General features: G+C 40.2%; 1 protein-coding gene across 1 annotated transcript in view; it reads left to right on the top strand.

The window, feature by feature from the left end:
- The window catches only part of ANO2 (anoctamin 2), a gene marked incomplete at its 5' end in the record, with an annotated part of 265,818 nt that overhangs the window by 40,059 nt on the left and 208,907 nt on the right, over positions 1 to 16,852 (top strand). The window contains one exon of the mRNA XM_084617062.1: positions 14,761 to 14,859. Coding sequence (XP_084473188.1) covers positions 14,761 to 14,859 — 99 coding nt within the window. The remainder of the gene's footprint in view (positions 1 to 14,760; positions 14,860 to 16,852) is intronic.

Below are 16,852 nucleotides of genomic sequence, written 5' to 3'. Positions count from 1 at the left end.
CACTGTGCTGCGTCAAAGGGAGGTGCTCTTCAGTTGACTTCCCTTTGTCTTCTCGGAGAGGCGGAGTACCGGGGTTGACCAGAGAGTGCTCTGCCATCGATTTAGCGGGTCTTCACTAGGCCTGCAAGATCAACACCATTCTCCCTGTAGTGAAGTCCATCCCACATGGAATGGTGTCTGTGCTACTAATGATATTTATAGTCCTATTATAATCAGCTATTGCCATCTGTGTATGAGTTTCTTATAAACATTTAATTGGGGTAGAAATTTCTCATTAGTTTTCACAGTTGGTTGAAAAATGTGAAAGAATTTATCAAACGTTTTGTGGGTTTTCTTTTGTCAGATTAACATTTCAGTGATTTCTTTCTTTTTTTTTTCTTTTTGGTTGAAATTTTTAAAAATTGACCAACTATATAACTGGTTTAAAAACACATTTTGCAAAAATATAGTAAAAAATTGTTTTGGCTGAAACAACATATTTTTTGGGTCTAAAATCCAATTTCAGAAAATTTTAATAAGTTTTAGTAGTTTTATCTCAGAGGTGATTGTGTGTGTGTGTTTGAGGGAAATTTAAGGAAAATTCGTTCTTCAATCTTTTATTATAGGATTGTATTTATAAGTAATTTTTTTTTGCAAAAATTCTTATTGCAATATATATAAAAAGTTAAATATTAAAAAGTATGTGTGTATATATATGTGTGTGTGTATGATTTTTAATATTTAACTTTTTAAAAGAAGCTTTTGTTTCTTTAAATTTTAAATGTACAGAAATTACATGGCCAGATTTGGGTGTCTGTTACATACATGTAAAGCTGGAGTAATCCCACTGAAGGCAATGGAGATCCTGTAGTTTTACAATGGTGTGAATGAGATCATAATCTGGCCAAAGAATTTCTTAGCTGAAGCTGTGACCGTAAATGTAACTGACCTTTGTATTTCAAATTTGGTTGTAATTATATGACTATAACAAACTAGGTCATATGACATACTGATCGACAACTTATATATAATTATGTAAAGGAGAGGCATGTGTTTTGGTATTGTTCCTCTAGTAAAACTAAATATGCTGGCTAATGTATTCTGTATGTTTAAAGTATGGCTCTACTCTGAAATGTGACTGTATAAAAATAGTGTTGGGGGATCCATGTTGTATCATCTGCCAATAACTTCCCTGTCAAATCTGCTAAACAGAGAAACAAAGAGATGATCTTTTTTAACTGATGGATCTGCAAATTTACCCTGAGATCTGAGAGTTAAGCTGGGTTCTTTTCCAGTTCAAGCCTCAACAATAAAAATCTTACTTTCTAGAGTTAATAAACAACTTTGTTGATGCTGCCTGAGTTAGAATGGAATTCAGCTCCCTTACCCAAAGTTTTATTGACTGTACAGTACCACAAGGAATAAAAAGTCATAGTAAGAAATAACCACTCTTATATAGACATTTTTAAGAGTAGAGCCACACTGTTTTATAAGCTTAGATTTACATATATACTGTAGCAGTTTCTATTACAGAATAGATGGTGGTCACTATTCAAATGTCAGCATTTGTCAACTCTAACCATACAGTGATAGCTGAGAGACTGCAACAATTTCCCCTTGCTTAGGAGACCAGACCCTGAGATTATTCAGTTATTTGTCATGCAAGCTCCTGTTACAGTCAGTGGGAGTCTGCCAGAGTAAGGAACTCAAGCTTCAGCACAGGAGAAGTTTGCGTGAGGAAGGACTTAGTAAAACCTTGTTGACTTGAATGAGCTTTGGATCACGTCCTAATGGGTAATCTCATTGACTTCAGTGGGAATACATATGTGAGTGAATGCTACGCAACTTGACTAAGGGTTACAGAATCTGACCCTGAGTAAGGAGGGACTTCAGGATTTGAGTCAACAGTTCACCACTCCGGGCAGGAGCCAGCTGTAACAAATTTTTTTCTGCTATTAGTTTTTTTTGCTCCAGAGGCCTGGTCTGCTGTTGAGCCACTATGTGCTTTGTGGTGTGGCTTAGATAATTCTGGGCAATAGAGTCCCTTTCCTGAACTTTTAAAGTGCACCAGGAAATAAAACTGAATTATTTAATGAGATATTTTGGAAATAATGCACAGTATTTCCCCCCTGCTCTTGTGTGACACAAATATGGGAGGAAAGACCAAAAAGAACATTGAATGTTGTGTAATTATTCAAAAATATTAACAAATTCAAAGGCTGTCTAGAGTGAGTTACCAAACCAATGTTTTTGTTGAGTGAACTAGTGAAAACAAGCGATGAAATTTATGAAAATAGCAAAATTAGTAGAGTTTCTAATGAGGTATTAAATGGATTTTAAGATCTGAACAAACATACTGTGTACTATCAATGCACAGTGCCATATTTATTGTAAAATCTGGTTCTTATTTCCTGTAAATTTCAAATTCTGTGATAACATCAGGGTTGGAAAGAAAAGTCTTGCATTTTTGCTTTGCTATTTCATTTCCCTTAAGGCATAGAATACTGTGTCATTGTATCAGATTCCTATTCATATTCTACATAGTATGCGCTAAAAACCTTTTTGGACAGTTGAAAGTCTGTCAATGACTGGTCCACCTGATCATGTTCTGTATAGAAACGATTAGTTCATCTTTTCAAATAGATCTTCGCGGTTTAATGGCAGCCCAAAAGAGAGACTTTATTAAAATATGATTTTGTTGAATGCTGTTGTGATATTTATTGGAAAAATCTAAAACTTTCCAATGTGTCAAGTTCTACCAATGAATTATTTTAGTAATAACATTTGCTGACAATTTTTTTTGAGAACACAGTTATAGAAATTGAAACTCACTATATCCCATCATTTGAGTTATAGTTGATTAACATCTGACATATTCTTTATCTCACAGATTGCTAACTTTCGGGCAAAACCAGCAACATGCATGCTGATCAATAATCCTGTCTGAGCCTCTGTAATTGTTATAGAGCAAATTAGTGGCTGTTATAGAGCCAAAGTGGTTGAAATGACTTTAATGGAATTACTCCAGCTTTACACCAATGGAACTGAGATCAGAATCTGGCCCTTGGTGATTAAAGAATGTGTGAAGTAAATATTGCTAGTTTGGTAAGTGTGGACATTATTATGTAACATTTCCATTGTGGCCCATTGTGCTAGGTGCTGTACAGACATATAATAAATGACAGCCTCTACCCCATTAAGCTTGCGGTCTAAAACACAAAGTGGAGTTGACAAACAAATGTGCTGGAGTGGAATGGTAGCCTGAGTTTCAAAGTGTTAATTTCCCAGCAGGTTCTACTGGAGACACTGGGAGCTCAGCACATTTGGAAGTCTGGCAGGTGCCTAAAAATGTGTGCTCTTCCCCTGCATTGACTAGTTGCAGTAGCAATCTTTATGCTCTCCTGCTGGCAGGGATTGCTTTCAATAGGTGTCCCTTGGTGACCAAGCTGGACCAAAAGGAACGGGAAGACTACTAGTGTCACGGACTAAAAAATGATGCAGCAGGTGCATTCCTTGTATGCAATGGGGACCTCTAGGAAACATTGTGACTCAAGCTGCCCCTAGGGTAGTGTGGCTCTGCTCCCCTCCACCCCAACTCATGGCACTACTTTTATAGTGCAGTCTGGTCCTATGCATTTAGTTTCTCAATCCAAAATACACATGTGAAGGTGCAGGACAGGAACAAGATGCATTTTCCTCGATATAGTTACCTGCTTCAAAACTGTGCTAACTGACTGAAAACAAAAGTTAAGTAAAGGGAAAAAAGGTCAATCAAAATTAAACATTCTGAAATGATTGAAACTAAGTGTTTTGAGTGACTTAAATGAAAAAAAATAAATTTTTTGGTGTTTGTGAATATTTTTGAGGTTTTGGATTTTTGTCTCAGTTGGAGATGGGAAAAAGTGTGGAACTCTTGAAAATATTTGCAGGATGGGAAAACAGTTTCCCACCCAGCTCAGAGACTCTAAGATCAGAAGGGGCTATCTTGATCAGCTAGTCCGATCTTCACATTGCAGGCCACAGAACCTCACCCACCCACTCCTGTAATAGCCCCCTAACCTCTGGCTGAGTTACTGAAGTCCTCAACTCATGTGTTAAAGACTTCAAGTTACAGAGAATCCATCATTTACACTAGTTAAGTTTAAATGTGCGGGTGACCCATGCTGCAGAGGAAAGCGGAAAACCCACAGGGTCTCTGTCAATCTGATCTGGGGAAAATTCCTTCCCAACATCATTAGCTCCCCTCCAACTCCTGACTTCAATCGCTAGCTCCGCCTTCTCTACTCCCATTAGCTGACGGGCAGAGCAGTTCAGGAGAGAGTAACTTTTATGGTAACACACAAGGGGAGAAGTGATTTCTTGTGGAACCAGGGTGGAAAACATTTAGGCATCAGTCAAGAACAGCATCTTAAGGTTTACTTTTATTGTTAAGTGTTTGGTCAAGTCCAGACTATTTCACCGGCTATTAAACCTCAAAAATAGAAAACTTTTCTTGATGTCCAGCTTAAATCATAGTCTTTTTTTTGTAAGTCATTCCCTGCAGATTCTTAGTTAATTTTGTTGTCTTTCTCTGGCCAGTGTTCCTGCTGGGATCATCATACACAGAACTGAACTCGGTAGTGTAGGCATCTGATTTACAGCAGCAGAGAATTTGGTCCATAGTCTCTCCAGAACCATGTAATAGGACATTAATTTCACTGCTCCCTCATGTCTCTAAAGACGGTCCCAGACCATTTGAAACTGCCATAATGTAAGACTGCAACTAATGTCCAGTTTGGAGTCCTAGGTCTGAGCAGGCTTTACTGCTTTGGGTACAGTTCTATAAAATGCCAGTGTCAAAGTGTGTTGGTACTTAGTTCCTAACTACCACCCCTTGCCTTGGGGTGGAGATCCTACCGACCACCTTTGGGGAGGCAGGGATTCACTCCAACCCCAATCAATCAGCAAATAAATAGTCCCAGTGCCACCCCACCCCCACCCCCCAACAGCTTTAGCCCTTCAGGGACCAATCAGGGGCCTCCTTCCCTTTGGGCTCTGGCTCAGTTGTGTGTGGTGCAGGCTCACAATGGCCACACAGACAGGTGACTCCCTGGGCCTGTTCCTCAGCTAAGATTCTTAGTCTGCTGTGCTCCAAGAGTAAGTTGTAGCCAACCAGGCTGAGGAGAGTCAGGCCTAGTAGTTGAAATGAGAGTTCAGCCTAGGGGTTAGAGCTGGGTCCATGGTGGGCAGAGTCCAGGGACAAGCCCAGGGCCGAATCCAGAGTCAGTACCACAGGGACAGAAGCCAAATGCCAGAGCTGGAGGGTCTGCTAGAGCTGTAAGCCAGAGGCGGAGCTGGGGAGCACAGGCTGGAGTAGGGTTGCCACCCATCTGGTTTCCCCCCAGACAGTCCGGGTTTCGGCTTGTGTGTCTGGGTGCCATTTAACAAGTGCTGATGTCCAGTTTTTTGACCTGCGGAAAAGGGAGCAACTCTGAGCAGAAGGAAAGAGGCAGCGCAGCCGCAATAGCTGCCGCTGCCTCCAGGGCTAGGATGCTCGTGCGGCATGTAGCAGCACATGGCCCTGCACAGCTCGCAGGTGGTGGGCAAGGAGGCTTGGTCCATGCTGGTGAAGACCCTGCAAGCGCTGGTGGTGGGGCCCTGGAGGGAGAGGCATAGGAGTGTGGGGGCAAGGGCAGGGTCAGGGTCTTGGGGGAAGAGGCAGGGCTGAGGCAAGGCCTCAGGGGTCCAGTTACCATCCATTAGACAATAGGCAAGCCTAGGCTGGAGCAGGGACAGGAAACAGGAACTGGAACTAGAATAAGCAGAACTGCGGGCATGGTACAAATTGAGCAGCTATTGGTCAGTTGTGGGGGCCAGACTTATATACAAGTTTGCTAAACCAGTAGCCAGTCAGGGACTGTGGCTCCTCCATCTATTCCAAGCCAGTTCAGCTGGGCTCATTGGTTGCCTAGCAGTAAATCTAGTCAGGGACCAGGCCAGCAGATGGCCCTAGGTGGTCTGGCCCCTGTTACAAATCCAGCCTTCCCAGCGCTACTGCTGAGCTGTTGAATGAGAGTTCCACTAAAGCATCACCCGATCTTTGGTTTAACAGCATGTGGTATCTGACAAGATGGGAAACCTTGGATCTTACCAAAATATCTATGTGCAATGATTGTCATTCATGTTTTTGATCTGAGAATGCATTAATTATGGTTTAAAATAATTATTTCATCATGAAATTGAATGCTAAGATTGTTGTTAATATCACAGATACAGGTTTGAATGATAAAAGTATGCTATTTTAAATGGGCCATTTCACTGATTTATAGTTTGATTTGTTAACCATTGTTTTCATTTTTTTTTTTTAATTTTCCATCTTACACTCCTGAATGGTGAGTCTACTGGGATGTTGGCTCAGTCATTATTTCATTAATCCACCTCCTGGTAACATGCCCTGTTATCTGGTCTAAAGATTGGCTATTGCTGCTTCATCTGGAAAATTGTTTTGGGTAGTAAAACTCTCTGAAAATTAGCATGCTTCGTTCCCTCAAGAGAAATTAGATGTTGCCCTTTTTAATGTCAACTGTTTGGCCCTGAGAACTTTGTTGATTTTATTACTGATAATCAAGTTTGATATGATGTGTTTTACAGAAACTTGGCTTGCTCTGCTTGCTAATTTGGCACTAAGTGCAGCCAGGCCAACTGATTACATGTTTTTCCATCGACCCTGCCAAAATACAAGAGGTGGCAGGGTAGATACACTAACTCCTCCCTTCCTTTGCTGGGAAGTCTGATTTGGGTTGGTTATTTTCCTTCTTTTCAGTTCTTGTGATGCTTTTTATTATTGATCATCTTTTTATGTCTATGTGTTTCTGAACATGTGTTGGTTGTGAGAAATTTTAATCTTAGTGTGACACAGGCAAAGGCTACATCTGAACAATTGATTCTAAATGAGAATTTAGGTGCCCATATTTAGACACACATTTTTGAAAATCTTCTGTTCTTGGCCCTGCTTTGTTAAATAAGCAGCATTTTGAAATTGCAGTGATTTAATAGCCATAGATAAGCACCCACAAAAAAAAAGGGGAGAAGAAATATTATTTTGGCTCAATATTTAATTTCTGGATAACAGTAGACTGCAAGTTGGAAGGAAGATTCAACTGAAATAATGAAAGTAAATAGCCCATATCGGTACTTCAGTAGTATAAGGTTATACTCACTATTATACAACACCTTTGCCATCTGGTGCTTTCACTAAAAGTAGGATTATCAGCAGAGGTAAATTGACTTCAGTGGAACTATGCTGATTTGCATTAGTTGTGGACCTTTGTCTTGCAAGGTTGTTGTTTTGCTAAATTGTCATTGCTGTATCTTTTTTGTGGGGGATTTAGGGTAGAAATCCAGAATAAACATTCAGCTCTGATCAGGTGGTCTTCTGTGAAAGAATCAGGAATCTAGTTCCTCAGAAGATTTAATCAGGTCTAACCTAATTCACCTATGTATAGGTACTTTGATAAATATTATAGAAATACTGAGTCCCGTCCCTTCTCTAATTGGATCTGGGTGTCCTGAGTCCTGGGTTAGTGCCCTATCCACTTGGCCATCCTTCATGCCTATCATACCATCACTTTTGCTATCCAAGATTTGTGGTAAATTGTTTTGTATTTTTTTATAAATAGAAGGATTGTTAAAATGCTAATACTAGTACAGATATAGGTTCTCGCAATACCTTTGTCACGGTATTTTGTCACTTCCAATCTCTGAGTGAATCTGGCAATATAATGCCCTGCTAAAACGGGGTGGTGATGATTGTATACAAGCCCTCAGTGTTTGGTTCAGTAATTAAATGCCATATGTGACTACTTACCATGGCTGTAGTGAGAAATTATATTAATTTACTTGCAGTATTGCAGCACACTCATCCTCACTTCAGTTTCAGTTTTCCAGTGTTGAAGTCAAGTAACTAGAATTTAACTTGAGCAACTGCATTTGCAAACATGACTGACATGCTTGGTGTCTGAGTGAATCATTGTGGATGGCAAGATGATGATTGTTTTTGCTGATCCCTGGGAACTTGTACACCGGACCCTTTAGCTGTTGCTTTTCCGAAATAGCTTCTATCACAGAGGTGGGCAAACTATGGCCCGCGGGCCACATCCAGCCTGCGGGACCATCCTGTCCGGCCCTTGAGCTTCCAGCCGGGGAGACTAGCCCCTGGCCCCTCCCCTGCTGCCCCTCCTCCCCTGCAGCCTCAGCTCGCCATGCCACCAGTGATCTGGGCGGCAGGGCTGCAAGCTTCTGCCGGGCAGAGTGGCTGCGAGAGCCGCTGGGTGTAGTGTATTAAATTGTTCCCTGTAAGAATGTGCTACTTACAGAGCACCAGGACTGGCAGCAGTAAGTAGTGTAGTACCGTGAGTAGCACATTCCTATGGGGAGCAATTTAATACACTACACCTTGGTGGGGAAGGCTGTGCTTCCCCAAACAGCCTGGCCCCCGCCTACTATCCGCCCCCTCCCACTTCCCGCCCCTGACTGCCCCCTCAGAACCTCTGACCCATCCAACCTCCCCTGCTCCTTTCCCTCTGACCGCTCCCTCAGAACCTCCGACCTATCCAACCTCCCTGCTCCTTGTCCTCTGACTTCTCCCTTCTGGGACCTCCCACCCCTAACCACCTCCCCTTGGCCCCACCCCCTATCTAAACTCCCCTGTTTCCTGTCCCCTGACTGCCCCGCCCCCTATCCACACCCCACCCCCTGACAGCCCCCCCACCCCCAGGACTCCCACGCCTATCCAATTGCCCCTGTTCCCCATCCACTGAGTGCCCGCCAGGACCGTCTGCCCCTTATCCAACCCCCCCTCACCACACACACACACACAATCCCCGACCCCTTACCATGCTGCTCAGAGCACCAGGACTGGCAGCCGTAAGTAGTACACTGTAAGTAGCACATTCCTACGGGGAGCAATTTAATACATTACACCGGCCCTTCATACAGTTTCAGAACCCCGATGTGGCCCTCAGGCCAAAAAGTTTGCCCACCCCTATTCTATCACATATGTCAGCTAAGACTGGCCAATCGTATTGTGTGAAGCCATTGCAAACTTCGATCTACTACTTACCGTGTGTCTGTTATTTACTGATATTTTTTATTTTATTATTAAATATGGTTGTCACAGAAAGACAAAATGTGTAAGGATCCGGTTGTGACCCACTTAGTCACGCAAAGTAGCCCCTTAGTTCATATCTGCAGTATAATGGGCTACTCACTGTAACTTAGACAATCATTTACACCATGAGCTAGAGGTGTGATTTCCTAGCTTACGTAGACACACTCCTGCTAGCACTCATCAAGCTAGCATGCTATGCTAAAAATAGTAGTGGAGCGGCAGTGACATGCATGGAAGCGGTGGCCGCGTGGGTCTACACCTTGAGCACAAGCCCCCTGGCTACGTGCGTGGGGGGATGCCACTGCTGCTGCCCACCATGCTACTGTGGCTACCCAGCTCTGCTAGCTCGATGAATGTTAGTGCCAGGAGAGCTATGCCGCCAGGGAGTCCCATCCCCAGCTCGAATTGGAGACACAGCCTAAAGTCGTGAGATGCTGGTTCTAAAATTGAAAATTATGTAGCTGGGGCTTTGTAAGGAGGAAACACACATGTGTCAGGCCTTATTCTATGCAGTGCATTTTGAGGCAACAGAATAGAGTTATTCCAATGAGCACAAGCAAGACTGGCATTGCCCTACAGCTGATGGATAATATGGGAGATAGGTAGTATTTAAATAATTCCTATTCAGCTTCCTTTCCCCTCCCCCCCACTCAATTAAAGTTGTTTTGCTTCTGATGACATACACAGTGTAGATCTCTTTCTTTGAATGATTATGTTAAAATACCAATATACCTGAAGAGTTCAATTCCATTAAAAGTGGATGAGTGATTCCATGGTGATGAAATTATGCGAAGCTACGGTTACTCAAATTCTCCAGTCAGCCATGAATTCTGTGGGTGCAGAAGTGCCAACAGCAACATGTTAACACTTCGAGAAATGTGCTGGATAATTTTCTAAAGTAGGTAAATTAATTACTGGACACTGCTCCCTAGATTGTGACTAACAGACGTAAAGTCCTCAAATGGATAGGATAGCATAATAATGTAATTCAAAGGGCAGTAGTATAAATAAGTGGTTGAGAAAGAAGCATCTTAGGCAGTTAATACTGACTAGAGAAGTGAAGCAGTTGGTTCATTTAGTGAAGCAAAATAGATAAGTCAACAATGACCTAACAAAATGGTGGACAACAGGTAAATCACTGAGCTAGACCACAACACAAATGCTTCAGGAGCTCTCTCCCATTTAGACATAAAGAGAGAACGCATGGTTGCAATTCCCCCTTGACATATTTGCAATCTCCCTGAAGGTCAGAGTTGAAAACCCATGAGCTAGACAAACTATAATAAAGTACTATATTTGTGTAACACTGTGCTGTAAGTTCACAAATATGTGCTGGTTTGTGTCTGGACAAATATAATAGCTAAAGGTGATTGGAAAATGGTTCTTCCCCTCCCCACCCCCAATGAAAAATGAAAATGTTTCTGTGGAAAATTTCAGCATTTTGTCAAAAATAAAAAAAAGCCAAACTCAAAAATCTTTTAATTTTCAGTTAAACACATTTTCAAGAAAACGGACACCTTCAATGAACTGTAGTTGAAAATAAAAAAATTGAACTTTTAAAACCAGCCTTAATAATAGCTTTGTAGTGGATTTTAAACTGGTATCCAGTGTACATAAGTGAAGGTTATCTTTTACTTTATTTTACAATGCAGAGGTGACAGATGGGACAAGACTCTGGAGAAATTTTAAGTATATTAAACCTGTGAAATACCACTGCATAAATTACAACCAAAGAAAATTACAGTATTCATTGCAATCCATCAAAGAGGCTGCAGAGTCCTACTTCAAATCATCAAGAAAAGTCAATAAATTGAAAGAAACATTTGAGAAGTTTTTTTTCTTAATGTGCTGATTGAAAAGTAAAACAGAGCCTCCGGATTCTGTTCCACTTGACTTTAATGGTGACTTCTCTTAATGAAGTAAGAAGGTACAATGCAAGTTTGCAAAATACTTTGGCACCTCACATATTTTGCAAACCTGCATTGTGCCTTCCGATTTCACTAAAAGCAGGCACCTTCAATGAAAATATTCCATATCACAAAATTCTTTGATAGAGTTTCGAAAGTGGAAGTTTATCAATAGGTTAGTTTTGAATAGTTCAGAACTAATCTATTGAAAAACTTCCACTCTTGAAACCTAATCAAAGAATTTTGTGGTATGGAATATACATTTGACAAAAAAAGATCAGCAAAGCAACAACTCTGATTGTCATTTGCATAACAATATTTAAAGTCATTTGAGTAATAAAATCAGACAGTGCAAGGATATGGACAGAAAAGAATGCAGTGCCAAGAACTCAAATCCTGTGGGACATCAGCTGTAAGCAAAAAGGACGTGCCTAAGAACTTCTCTATTAAATAGTGTATGAATTGTTGGACAAAAATAGTCCTAGCCAACACAGAGCAGAGGTGGTAAGGTCCAGATGAGAGTCAAGTATTTTCAATAAACAATGGTAATTGAGAGTATTAAAAGCAGAAAATACAGAGTACCTCATAGTAGCAAATATAAACTTGTACTCAGAAACAAATGTACCGTGAACATCTCAGAAGATTAATCACATCATACTCTACAGTACAATGGAAGGAAGCCAGTTAGCCAATAGCCAGTTCTAAATCCACACTGGAAATTAGGAAAACACATTCTAATTTGTGATAATGTCTGCAGCAGAAGAACCTGCTCAGGAATTATTCAGTTAAACCAAACTTCACCAATGTGTATCTAACTCAAAAATAATAATAGCGGCAAAAGGGCACAGGGAGGAATGACTAAATGGAAAGACTTGAAAAATAGTGCAGATGTAAGCCTCACTGGAAGAAGATTAGCTAGGATAGCATTTTATGTTAGCAGTTCACTGGAAGGCTAGGTGATTTGTCCACTGAGAGAGTGCTCATGAGAGATCGATTTCACGGTCTGATACATTCCTCTTCCTATTGTACAAGAGTACTGGTGAGAATATACTAATTCCTCCTCTTAGGTTGGGGAAATGTAGAAAGATGTGGGAAACATGATTCTTATAATCGCAGACCAAATATGCAGCACTCTTTTATGCTGTAATTTTTGTTTACCATCCAACAAGAATCACCTGTTGCTGTTTTCTCCTCTTTATTGAATTTGTATTAAGTCTTTATTAAAATGATCTCAGTTTCCTATTGTGGGGCATTTTCTATATGTTAGCTGTGATTCCTTAGCATCTGATTTCACTTCATGCAGTGTACTACTTTCCAACATATTTCTGCTCTAATACAAAAAGGTCATATCCTTCATCTGGTCTTTCCTCTTGGTCTATCTGTGACTGATTTTCTCTCCAATCTATGCAGTCATAGGAGCCTGAGTTGGAAAAGACCTATTAGATCATGCAGTTCTCCTTCTTGCCAATGCAGGATATAGTCCCCCAGATAGAGGACAGAGGAGATATTAAACTGATGCCTTGCTTTATTTTAGCCAAAAGGCTAAGAGAAGGCCTCCTGATCATTACCGATTGACATTTAAACTCTCATCTGTTGTTAATTTTTCAACAAATTATTATCCAGAACATCTGCTCATGCCCAGCAAAATTTTACTTCCTACTCTTAAAGCTGACTTCCCCTGTGGACTGGTGAGAAATGTTACTAAAACCAGGCATTCTACAATTCACTCTAGTGTTTTGGATAATGTTGTTCCATTGCAGGAATGTAAACTGAAACCAATGTTTGGATCTTCATGGTTTGCCTCACAGCTGAGGGCCCTGAGAGCAAGGTATTGGCATAAAGAATGGAAAGCCTTTGGGGCTTCCCTTCGTGTTTATTTGGAAATATTGTATAATGTTCAACAGATATTTGATGTGGTCTACAAGAGCTCCTTAACATTCATACACTATACAAAAGATGGAAATACAGTTGCTCTTCAAACTTGTGAAACCAATGGGATATGATTTAACTTTATTTTAGATACTTTAATTTGTATCAGTTGTATCCTAAAGTGACTAGGATATTAAACAGTGCAGTACTAAACAATACAGTTACTGAGTTAAAATAAGTAAATGCATCCTGGCCAGGGGGAGAGAATAATTTTAATTAAAGGCAAGCGTAAAGGTGCTCTATAAAGACTTTCAGGCTGAGAAGAAATATTTAATAAAGCTGGCCAACTTTTCTCGGTTGAAATTGTTTTTCAAGGGAAAATTGAGTTTTTGACTCCGTGAACTTTTTTGTGAAAACTCTCTGCTTTTCACATAAATTTTTGAATTTTCATTGAAGCCCCCCCAAAAAAACTAAAAAGGATTTGGTTTTTGACTGAAAACCGTTTGGTTTCTCAAAAAAAAAAAAAAGTCAAAATTTCCTCTCAACACCTATCAACCACACAGCTTCAAGATCTAGGGGTCCTACAAACTCCTGTCGCTCATCCAGTGCACTAAATGCCCCAATAATGATTATGTGGGTAAAACCACACAATCACTACACTCTCAAATGAACTCTCACAGAAAAATGATATAAGACAAGAACTCCGTATCACTCGTGGGCAAAAACTTTTCACAAGACAATCACTCCATATTTGACCTCTCAGTCCCTGTCCTCAAAGGAAACCGACACAACACATTCAAAAGACAAACCTGGGAGCTTAAATCTGTAACTTTGCTTGACACTAAAAGTTGTGGTCTTAATAAAGACACTGGATTTATGGCTTATTACAACAATCTGTAACCCTCTACCCCCATTTTGTCCTATAACTGCAGATGTATTAAAGGAACATTTCACCTTAAATGGTCACTTAGAATATGTGTCAACTATTTATGCTAAACAATCTGTTCCACCTTGTATTTAACTGTGACACTCTGAATATCTTTCCCGGAACTGAAGAAGAACTCTCTGTAGCTCGAAAGCTGGTTTCTTTCATTGACAGTCGTTGGTCCCATAAAAGGTATTACCTCATCCACCTTGTCTCACAGGGAAAAAAATCTCATTTTCTGACCAGCTCTCATATTTATGTTGAACCTTCATTGTTATAAGATGTTGTTTATGAGTAGAATTGATTCAGGTTACAGTTTATCCAATAGGTGACATCTAATGGGTAAGAGTTTATCCATATTTCCTCTTGCAAGTACATCATCTGTAGGAAGGAAGAGGAAATGGGAAAAGGTTGCAACCAGGTACCTGCCGCCTGAGTGCTTATCAAACGTTAAGGGTAGGATTTTCAAAATAGTTCAGCACTGGCTGATCTCTGCTCCCATTGGAGGGAGTTTTATCATTGACTTCAGTGGGAGAAGAGTTCTGGTACTATTTTTAAAACTTATGACTTTTTCTTAGGGTTCTTCCTAACTTTCACTATAGCTTCATGACTACAGAGCTGTTCTACAGTGGTAAATGTTAGTTGAAATGTACTGTAAATACACCACTTGTATGATTAGCAGTACCATAAGTTAAGAAATAGTACACTGCTGTTGTGTTAAGAAAATAAAAGGTGTTTCTGGTGGGACGATGCGTTATGCTTGCATTTACACCCCTACAGTAATGTGATAGCAGCTGTACAGTCATAGTGATTTTATATTGTCATTAGCTGCTCCTGCTTTGTGTGATGTAGAAGAGGTTTTTAACACTTTGGAATCTTGCAGCTGTACTTTTCTTGCTGAAAGAGATAATTTTCACTTTTTTCTGTTTCAGAATAAGAGCTATGGATTGAGCTTTGTGCGGATACATGCACCTTGGAATGTGCTTAGTCGAGAAGCAGAATTTCTTAAAATAAAAATGCCCACTAAAAAGGTAAGAACTATCCCACTTCTAGGAACTAACTGTATTATGCAGAGAAAAACATTATGGGCCTGATTCTCCTCTTACACCAATATAAATCAGGAGTAACTTCCTGAGTAACTGAGGCCAGTGAAGTTACAAAAGTGTAAAACCAGTGTAAGTAGGAGATCAGGCTTTTTAGTACATTCTATGAATTATTTTAGTACCATTTAATATTCACAATTGGACTTAATGCGGGATTTTCCTTGAATTTTGATGGGAAGGGGGTACCAAATTCCCTGAGGTTCCTTTGAAAAATCCCATACATAAGTATTAAAGGCTGTATTAGGCAGGAACAGTCTTCTTTCATTTGTGGTAAATGCTTTTATCTCTGGTCAAGTTGTTTTTTCAAGAGGCTTTGTGAGGCCCCAGAACTACTATCGTGCAGTTTGTTTGTTATGAATTATTATAATTATTACTAGGAATTATTTATAGTATGTCCGTTCTAAAAGGCCTCAATAGGACCTCACTGTGCTGGGTTCTGTGCAAATACAAAAAAGAGAAAATCTCTGCATTGAAGGATGGTCAGTCAAAGACAAAAAGAGTCAGATTTTCAAACTGGTGTTGTAGCTGTGTTGGTTCTAGGATATTAGAGAGACAAGGTGGGTGAGGTAATATCTTTTATTGGACTATCTACTGTTGCTGAGAGAGATGAGTTTTCAAGCTTACACAGAGCTCTTCTTCAGGTCTGGGAAAAGTAATCGGAGTGTCACAGCTAAATACAAGGTGGAGCCGATTGGTTAGCTCTTTCATCAACAGAAGTTGGTTCAGTAAAAGATATTACCTTACCCATCTTGTCTCTCAGATTTTCAAAGGCATTTTGGTGTCTAAAGACCTTGAAAATCTGTCCAAAAGGCCTAGTTTAGAGAAGGATTTAAAAGTATCCTGTTAGGTGAAGATACCTAGCTCAGTCTAGACTTTCTAAAACTTTAGTCAAGACAAAGCAATTGTACTTCAGCACATGCTAAACGGATTGCATTCAAGCCTAGTGATGAGGGTAGACTATGACTCAACTTGCTAAGATTGAGCTAACAGTGTTAACTGTGTCTACACTGGTGGTGAGTAGAATTTTCAATTGAGTTAAACTAGCTAGATTGATATAACTCATGTGACAAAAACACCTTGCCCCCCCAGTCTAGACAAGGCCAAACAAATGAAGACTAGGGGATGGAGACTAACATACAAGCAAAAACGAATCTGGCGAAGAATTGGCAAAGCTTTGATAGTTACACTATTGTAGTTTGCTTTATTTATTTATTTATTTAAATGGGGATAGAGGTAGGGAGTAGAAAAAAAGAAAAGAAGGGAAAGAGCTTGTCACCTGTCTAGCCATGATCAGCAGGCTGAGCTTTGTAGACATCATGGAAGAGATGAGTTTTAAGGAGGATAAGGTAGTAGCAGTTGGAATTTTATCAGAAATTTCCCCCATGCATAAGGTCCAGTGTGGAAGAAAGCATGGCAGTGTTAAGGGAGCAGCTGGCTGGTGGTTGTTAAGGGTTGGGAATGCTGGTAAAGATTTTGCTGTTGTTGACACCAGTTACTCCAGATTTGCCCTGGTATAATAAAAACAATGGCATGTTTTGTTCTTTCCTGTCCTGGCATCTACAGAGAAGATTCAGAGCTTTCACTGCAGTTGCTGAGCTGCAGGCTGTTGACTCTGGAGACCAAATCCCTGAACTTGTGATCCTGCTGTCATTTAAATATAGTGTAACTCTCCTGTAATAAATAGAGCTGCTCCTGATTTAAGTTAGTAATTCTACTCAGCAACTATTGTTTTGCCTTGATGTTAGCTGAATCACAGAAGCGGGAGCAATTGTCTTAAGTGGTGATTTTTCAGTTAGTTGTTTTAGCCAATGTCGGTTTCCCTGTTCTTCAAATCTCAGAATATTTCTTCTTTCTCAGTAACTGTTGCCATCTATAGGGTCAGAATAAGTGTATGGTCCATTATTCAGCTAGGGAGTTGTTA

The sequence above is a fragment of the Lepidochelys olivacea genome, assembly GCF_965140295.1.
Source record: "Lepidochelys olivacea isolate rLepOli2 genome assembly, chromosome: 1".
Taxonomy (NCBI): domain Eukaryota; kingdom Metazoa; phylum Chordata; order Testudines; family Cheloniidae; genus Lepidochelys; species Lepidochelys olivacea.
The sequence above is the reverse complement of the archived record's forward strand: the minus strand, read 5'-3'. Positions and strand labels throughout refer to the sequence as shown.